The 9299-nt window shown below is 37.4% G+C and overlaps 1 protein-coding gene across 1 annotated transcript; it reads right to left on the bottom strand.

Moving 5' to 3' along the window:
• Positions 1 to 457: 457 nt before the first annotated feature.
• On the bottom strand, positions 458 to 9294 carry LOC114524889 (O-acyltransferase like protein-like). Its single transcript, XM_028546103.1, has 15 exons — positions 8527 to 9294; positions 8054 to 8205; positions 7542 to 7635; positions 6753 to 6837; positions 6256 to 6452; positions 5636 to 5806; positions 5460 to 5553; positions 4632 to 4724; positions 4340 to 4508; positions 3079 to 3161; positions 2421 to 2537; positions 2025 to 2169; positions 1656 to 1848; positions 1273 to 1415; positions 458 to 1064 (listed from the first exon to the last, which is right to left on the bottom strand). Exons 1-15 carry the CDS (start codon positions 8726 to 8728, stop codon positions 942 to 944), a joined length of 2061 nt encoding a protein of 686 aa, XP_028401904.1. The 5' UTR covers positions 8729 to 9294; the 3' UTR covers positions 458 to 941.
• Positions 9295 to 9299: the final 5 nt, after the last annotated feature.

Genomic DNA, 9299 nt, shown 5'->3' with positions numbered 1-9299 from the left:
CCCCGCGTCGCGTCCAGACGGAAGCGAAGTCTGAAAGACTGAAACAAGAAGTAAAGAAAGTCACAGACTCACTGTTCAGTTCAGTTCATGCAATCTCGTTCCCCGAGCCTGGCACTGCATGACCATATGCATAGACCATACGAGTCCATTGCTCCCTTGTCCAACGCTCGCACTTTAAGTCTTTAAAACAATCTCGGAATTCCGGAAGACGTGTTGTACAGTGGATGCCCGATGTCCACTGGGTATTACGGTTTTCGATTGTACGATTTTCTACACAACTCAGTGCATGATTCCAAGAGCGTCAATCCTGGGGTATAGCCGTATAGGCGGACATGTCCCGGTTGTTTTTAGAATGAGACGAATATTTAATTCTTCCCAAAGTTTACCTTGTTTGATGAAATCATTTCACTTTGTATTATATATATTACATATTTTATACAATACATTTTTTAACCGCAACATGATGTTAATTAAAGTTCGCATGAAACTGTATTCAGTCCGACATGGTTATATGTACTCGTCAAATATATAATGAGTAGTAAAGAATAATATAGTGAATATACTGTAAAGGCTTCTCCATTACACTCGTTTTGCCCGCGCGGGTGAAGCGGCCTTTGAAAATCTGCTCATGCGGCCGTTTCAGGCCTAAAAAACAAAACGCGCTTCACACGCTGCAACGAAGAGGACGTAGTGGAAAAGCTCCTTTAAACAGAGCCTTTTTAAACTACAACTCGGGGGCGTTCGATCCCCAGCCCATCATTCCGCCCACAGTAAATGAGATACTTTCCCTTTACAAAGCAATAAAAAGTTAGGAAACGTGTCAAAAATTTCTTCCCAACGTTTATATAATATGGTATAAAGGGAATGACTGATGGCTACATTGATCTGTTACAATAATGTAAAGGTACGTTAGCCGTTTCCCATGACCTTACACAATCTTTTCATTTCTTTTCGACTTTCTTCCAAACCAGTGCTTCAAGGTTTGCGCAAGGAAATTCCACTACAACAGTGAGAATGAAGGCGATCGCATAAGACAGTACCAATGCAGTGAGATAAAAGGAGACCTGGAAAAAAATAAGCCATAGTGTTGGTGACAAATTACCAAAACATTGACGACTTAATGTCAGGAATCTAGCAGCAAATAGCATTTCCAATACAAAGAATCGTTTTATTCAACATAACTTACGGCAATATTGTTTGATAAAAACTCTTACGGTCCAAACTGGAGAATTATTGCGCTGTGTCGCGTAATAAAGGTAATTTGTTGCTTACCAATGAAAATACTGTGTAATGAATCGGAACTTCAATGTTATACGTAAAAACATCCAAAACTGTAAAATGTATAATAAATGCAGCGTAATTTATCCGACTTAATGGTATCCAGAACTTTGCGGCGAGGAGTGTTTTAACTGGACCTGAAAAGAACAATAATCGCAATTAGGAATCTATCCGAGCAAAAGTCAGCTTGTTTATTGACTCTAATGTGCTATAAAATCTTGATTTCAACCTTTTATCTGATGACTCAACTGAATTAAATTGACTCATGTTGGATTACCTGCATCTTGGCACGGCCTCTGCATGCGCTGGACCTGCTGTTAGGAATTTTATTTCGTACCAAAACTAGCACGATTTTTGTAAGTAATATTTATGAATACCTGCATAGTTGTAATGACAAGCGAAAATTAGCCAACTAATGCAAAAGCTCCAGATGGTCCACCTCAATGATCCATAAACAACATTTTCTCCCTTGGACCAAATTCGGGGGTTTTCTTTGACTGCGCTGTATGGGGCGTATATAACAGCGAGTGCTACACATACAGCCAGTATCCACAAAATTGCGATAAATTTCTAACAGTAACAAGAATAAATAGATGAATTGCATAGACCTGAAATAGACAGCAAGCATTTATAGAATGCATGCATTAGTGTAGAGAATGTGAGAAACCATATAGATTTGGAATGAATGACATTTCATCGTAAACGGACTGACGAAGTTTTTTGCAAACGGTCCAACAGTTTCTCACCCGCTTTAGTTGAAATGTCGTTGAAAAATACTTGTAGATGAAATACCCCATGACCATTCCAATCACATACGGCGGTATTCTGCAATACGGTTTCACGTATACGTCTTCGAAGTATTTCGAACCTCCGAATACAGGTCTTAAATTGCTAAAATGTATAGTTTTATGCATTGTTGAAAAAAGTAGGTGTACATAGATCTTTATAAAAGGCTGCATTATGACAGTTGGAAAGCATGCTCGTAAATCTGGGTGCATGGAGAAAAGACCCAATCGGCAAATCAAATTCTTGAAAATACGTCACAGTGAAGCGTATATATAAAGGTCTATACAGATTATTATCCCTACATGTGACGTCATGCATTATGTACCATTATTATTGCTAAATATAATTGGTTATACCTTGTGGCTGGCATGGCAAATGGTTGAAGGTTTTTGTCTGCGATTAACGAAGCTGTTGTGATAATACTAGCCAAAATAACAACACCAACCATACAAATGAGCGGGCGAATTTGGTGTCTGAAAAATGATATACTTTTTTGAAAGCAATATTAATAAAAAAAGCGTGTACAAAAAACGCCATATTTTTAAATTACTATACGCCACCTAGTTTACTTATTTCTTATTACTTACTCTGTGCGTTATCGCAAGTTGTTTGCTTACGCCATCAGGCAAAACCACTGAGGTATACTATAGTTCCTGAAGGGAGTGCTCGTCATCATCAGAGACTATGGCCGGTATAGCTCAGTGGGCAAAACTGGCAAAACTCGTCCCCATTGGCGAAGGGAGTACGATAGTTAGGGGGGGCACATATTCATAAACATTCTCGTTAGAAGAGTATAATAATAATAATACTGATAATTTAGCCGTCAACTGACAGTATTAAGTTTCACCATCGCGAAACTGATTTCTCGCAGTCGTAGTCAAGAGGTACAAGCAGCTTGAGGTTCCAGGCAGGAAATTAAAAGTCAGCCATCCGGACGCTCAAATCCAAATTTCCTGAACTATATATTTCCAATCGACCCAATCTGGAATCACTACATTGGTAATAACACCTTACCTTTTTGCAATAAAAAGAAAGATTGGCGATATGACAAAGAATTGCATATCGGCTGCCAGATACCATGTATGTCCCAAACACATCTAAATGGTATAATATACGATTCATGAAGCGTTATAATAAGCATTTTTCACAAGGTACGCACAAAAACAATCGCTTCGAACCTAAATATGTGCGACGCAGATATGAGCAGGCTGATTCTCAGGGACGCAGAGGCACATCGAATAAATTTTGGGATGTCGTGGAGTTCCGGGACCGACATTTGCATTGGAAAAGGCGATATTTTCAAGCATAAAATTTTGAGGAAGAATTTTTTGAGGAGGATTGAATTTACGACCCACGGAAACCGAATTTAGGCGCATGATTTTAGGGACTGAAATTGCTCGGCTTGGTGAACAGTATAGTCTGGTTGTTACAAATAAATGTAAAATTTTAGAGCATGAAATGTTTTCAAAAAAAGTTGGGGAATCTAGACTCGGATTTTTTTATCCCATACATTTCTCCGAACCAGGTTTTTGGATTAATTTGAAGAAACGATGGGAATGTAACCCCCTCTATCCCCTAATATGCGCACTTGTTCTCAATTATATAGTCGTAAACATGGGCGAAATCTAATAGGACCGACAAAACTGATTTATCTGATGAATGGCCCGTCTGAATATAAACAAAAGAGCTTTTTCAAATATGACTTATCAATATAACGATTTAGACTTTTACGTGCGTGTTAGTGCGTATGAAAAACGCGGCGTAAGTGGGAAGCAGCTGCAGCTCTAATGCGTTAATTCGTCTAGTGGAAATCTCGTTGACGGAAAGATGCGTTCGTCGAATGATGCGACGGATGATCCATCCCTAGTGATAATAGGGCCAATGCAACATCAGTGCACGAAACTATCAATAAATCCCTCTGACAGATCATGATTCGTCTGAGTATATATAATTTATATTATACACACAGTATAAACTATCCAGACAAACAATGTGGATGAATATGACAGCGAAGCAGAGTGGCAGTCACGTTTAGAAACTGCACGGGAATTGGGAATGAATATGCACGGCAGGGAAATCCAAATTCAAAATGATGGCAAAAATGTAATTAGTGAAGCATGCATTTAAATCAGAAAAGATTATTTATGGGATCTCGCATGCATACGTTAAGGAATCAACTATACCATTACCACCACATCTTTTTACACACGTTAAGTTATTTTAATTTCTACCGTTTATGAAACTTTGCAGACCGCATGCAGAATGTATAACCCACCTCTTCAGCATCAAGTTTATCCAAATTATTGATGTACAGTAAGTTTACCCACCAATTTCTTGAGCATGCTGAACTTTTAGGAAGCAGTGAAAACCAAATAGGACCAGCACCACAAAATGGCAACAGTTTTGCGACAAGTAGTAGAAAAAACATATAAGTTGGTGTGAGCCTGTAAACAGTAAGATAAGAAATAGGAATAACTTTAAAGAGGAGAACATGAATACAAACACTGATGATTTCTGTGTGATGACAGATACTGTTACATGTGAAAACGAACCAATTGCTAGCCTACCTCCAAAACCGGTGAAAATAGTATTTGAACCAATTCGTTCGTCCAGGATTTCTCTCCTGCTTCTTAATGTTAACATACATAACGAGCAAGCCGCTAAAGGAGGAGATGAACTTACGTGAATTTTTTACGTTACCCTACATTTCAGTCATGGTAGCATTTCTTATTAATGCGACGTTCCAAAAACTGCTCTTTTTAGAAATCGTTTGTGAATCATGTCATTGAGAGTAAATAGGCTTGTAATTAATACTTTTTGTTGAGACTCGTTGAAAGGTTACTGGATATTGATGCATGAATAGGAATGCATAGACATGTGAGAGAGTCCTGAATGGGGTAAAATGGGAACTGGGATTGATCTAGTTTTACGCTCGGAAATATATATACGAATTATAAACTAAGACTGGAATTTTGCTCAAAAATTCGATGTGTGGGATTGCCTCCAAATTAAGATGGCACCGAGCTGGCTCATTCGATCTCGCTACATACACTCATCAAGAAACCCGGGTGTTTTACGCCTCTCGTCGTCTTTCATTTTACATTTCAGAAGAACTGCATGTGTGTTCGATGTTTTGAGTATGCATGAACACCCGTAACGAGTGACTACAAGAATTACTGTGAGTGATCATGAGGTTGCCTTTATAAACCAGCGGCAGCGATCATGGTTACCGACACGATTATATACTGGCAACTCATCTGAATAAACTAGCAAACCCAGTGAAACATGTCGTCGTATACCGATAATAAGTAAAACACTTAGATTGCGGAATAGCTCATATACAGTGAGTAGCTATATTATAAATGCGATGTATACATTATATAAAACTTTCTTACCTCAAGAGAAAAAATGTGTCTACTCCGAAGGCTCCATTGGTGAAAATCATAAATGTGAATCGTCGGATAATGTTGTTCGCATCCTTTTCATTTTCTGTGAGAAAGAGCAATAACATACAGAGTTCTTGGCTGCAAAGGCACTGATCATTTAATGCTTTGGAGTCTGGAGTACTAACCAATTGGTAAACTGAATATTTCGTTAAATGCATGAAGACCGATAATCCAGAACATAGAGATCACTCGGATACCATGAAGATAAGTTAAATCACTCTTTCCAACATCTGTACTCATGATGAATTTAATATTTCGCAGACATGAAAAACAATCGAGAACGGACAGGATGATACCTAAGACATTAACGAAAAATACAGTTTATAGCTACCATCCTGGTAGATTTCTCAACTGCCTAAAATAAAAGATTCAAGAAACGCCTTGACGTTAAAACGTACTGAAAAAAGTAAGAAGATTTGCCGGATATAAAATGAAGCCTGTATAGTGCTCTCCTTTATCTTCAAGGATAAAGCTTTTCTCCCGCTGGTTAGGTTACATAATAACACCATATATACTGTAGACCTTCGGAAAGATTGGGGTATATATATCGTAGATAAAGATATTGTACACTAGCTGGAAGAGTCGATAAATGACAAGGCCTAACTATAATAAACCACACCATTTCGTCGGCAAAACTTAGACTCGATCCCTAGCCACACCCTTCCCTCATTCCCGCCCCAAGTGGGGTATACAGCTATACAGCTATATACAGCTTGCAGCTATGTAAGATATATATTATACTAACCGCCTGTCCTTTTCTTAGTTATTATTTCTTGACCAGATCCATTTGGTAGTAAAGGTGAGTTTTCGTCCATTTTTTTGTCCAAAGAGATTTCACCATTGCCAATGACTTCCGTAGATTCGCGGGGGTCGTTTAAATGATGGAAAATATCAACAACGGTCGCAAGGAGACACAGACCAATTAAAATACAACAGAATACGCTATATATAGAAGAAAGTTAAACGTTTTACATATTGTTGTATCCTCCTAACTATAACTGATAATTCAGACTTGTAATTTCACAGCACGACTTAGTCAACTTTTACATCAAAACTCCAGCGAAAAATCGTTCATATCAGTATAGAATAGGATTAGTTTTGTTAAATTAATTTAACAATTTAGTGTAAATCTCAAAATAGGAAGAAATCAGATGTTCTTTCTCTTTCTAATCCCATATAATGTATAGTTTTTCGTGATATGGTATGAAATTGATGCGAATATATAGGAATGAAAAGACATACATTGTTATCACAACTGATGAAGTGTACTCCGGATCTTTTGCACATTCCACAATTGGTTTCGCGAAAGGTTTAACAATATCCAAAACTAAGAATGAACGAAAGACGACAGTTATCTACACGACCAGTTATTATATATATGCATATAATTGTATCCGTCTTCAGAGATCTGTCCGGTTGCAGAAAGAGTGTTTCAGAAGTCGTCACACAACGTCGCATGTATGCAGAGGAGTACGGGGTGTCATAAATGACATTCGTTGATATGAGTGATAAAACAATAAATAAGACAACCATGCATTGACAATCATTTTGACAAAGGATGCAACATGCTTATCAGCTTAGCCGCTCGAGTAAATAGTAGCTGATTTTGAACGATTAAAGTTTAACATCAATTTTGTTTCAAAAATGTGAAGATTTGGTAAAAATTTATGGCCTATATTAAACGGTTTTGATAAATGTTAGAACTTTGTCACACATCTCCATGAAGTTCGAATGTATATTAAAGGAGTGTCCGCATAATGACATGTATTGATCACGAGCAATGGAATGAAAATAATGAACTTTTAATGTGTGACTATTTCACTCCAAATAGATGTTGTGACGAATTATTTGAGGACTTCTGCTATTCAAGCTCTCTTTTCTCCGAAAAATAACTCATCCATATAGCCAAAAAATCATATACATTACAGAGACACCAGTATAGAAACGCTCTTCGTCGCAAGAACTCTTTCTCCCAAGATATTATTATAAGGTGGACGCATATGAATAAGACAATATACTTCTATGTGATACCTTTGTATTTACGCAGAAAGAAATCAAGGTCTTCAGAAACATCTTGTCCAGTACAAATATCCGGTAAACAAACGCCCCATTCAAAGCTGAGAGTCTTAAGAAATTTGGGAAAAATTAGGTAACCATGTAATAGGTGATCGTGCATGAATGGACAGAATGGTCCTTCTCTGCCATGACAAATCAGTTCTGCCATGTTAGATGAAAAGAGGGAAATTTAAAAAAAAATCGCTATTAAATTTGCTGCGTTTTTCATGCTTAAGGCGCAGTTGCAACTTTACTTGCTTTACTTGCAACTTTACTTGCAAATTATCATTTTGAGGGATGTTAATTGGTAAATAGTGTTCGAAATGCGTTGATATATTCGTGAAAGAAAACGTTGGCAGATCGCAGGAAATATTAGTATACAAGTCGCACGTCGAATTGATGTATGACGTGTATGTATCATATGTAGTGTAGAAGTCATCATCTTCAGTTGGTCTTTCTATGTGTATGAAAGATGAAAGCATACTTACATCTGTGTTATTCTTAACCAACGATATGGCTCCACGAAAACGCGTCCAACAATATTGAGAGTGTGATAATTTCGAGCATTCGCTGTATGATCCATACCACAAGGTGTTCCCACCGTAAATACCGCTGCCTTGTTTACCGCTGGCATCAAGTACTGTAGAGGAAACAGTGAAGCCTTGGTATTCAGTATTCAAATAAGTACACAGTGTACCTTGGGCGCATCCGCCAGTCTAAGCCTTCTTTGATCACAGTTAATATTCTCAAACGGCAAACCCTTAGTTTCAAAGTATTTGGTAGAAATATTAAAAGTGCATGGTTTAAAACACTGGTTAACAACTTAACATTGAGGTAATTCTTCGTGATACTCGCTGTAAAACACTTAGAACTTGGGATTTAAGAATGAAAATTTTCAAACGCGAGCACCGGAACTTTTTAAATGTGTAATATGAGGCAGGCAATGACATATTTTACTTACATCTTGCAAATCGTTTTTTTGTCAGATTTCTGTACGATGTTCGACATCTTTGACCTGATAGTAAATATCCTGTATCTTGGTGGGCAGTGGGCGAAACGTTATCCGTCGACTGAAAGCTAGACTGATGTGGATTTGCTCTTGTATGGTGATACCAAAACATAACATTCAGTAATAAAATATATTTCCAGATAGGTAAAGCCATTGATGATCGCTATGGTTGCAAATATCCAGATAATTAAGTCGTATTAAACAGATTCCACTGGCACGGAATTATCGTTGCCAACTGAAACGTTTTGGAAGAATGGTGTTAATAGCTTGGCCTTATCTATAGAAGCTTCATGAATTCGTCTTATGCCTGACTGATTCTTCGAAAACGATTGTTCGGTATATGCAAACATTGAATAAATGAATATACTGGCTCTCCATGCACCAATCAGCAGTCTAGTTACGGCCTACGGTTCTGACTGAAAGGCAATATTCCGGAAATAAATTTCCTTCTAAGAATGCATGACTTACTTAGTAGTGAGTGAAAGAAGAGAAGGAAATCTTATTATTATATGTTGTTTTTTACAACAGTAATTATGATTGTATGTGATCCTATATATGTATGTGATCATAGTGAGTATTTTTCACTTATTACGGGCAGAAATCATTAAAGCTATGGCCTATAATTTTATGCTGTACGATTTTCTACACAACTGCATGATTCCAAGAGCGTCAATCCTGGGATATAGCCGTATTGTTTTTAGAATGAGACGAATATTCAATTATTT

Source organism: Dendronephthya gigantea, unplaced genomic scaffold (genome assembly GCF_004324835.1).
Source record: "Dendronephthya gigantea isolate DGI-Jeju-01 unplaced genomic scaffold, DenGig_1.0 000032F, whole genome shotgun sequence".
NCBI classification, from domain to species: domain Eukaryota; kingdom Metazoa; phylum Cnidaria; class Anthozoa; order Malacalcyonacea; family Nephtheidae; genus Dendronephthya; species Dendronephthya gigantea.
Note: the sequence above shows the minus strand (reverse complement) of the source record. Positions and strands in the feature narration are given on the sequence as shown.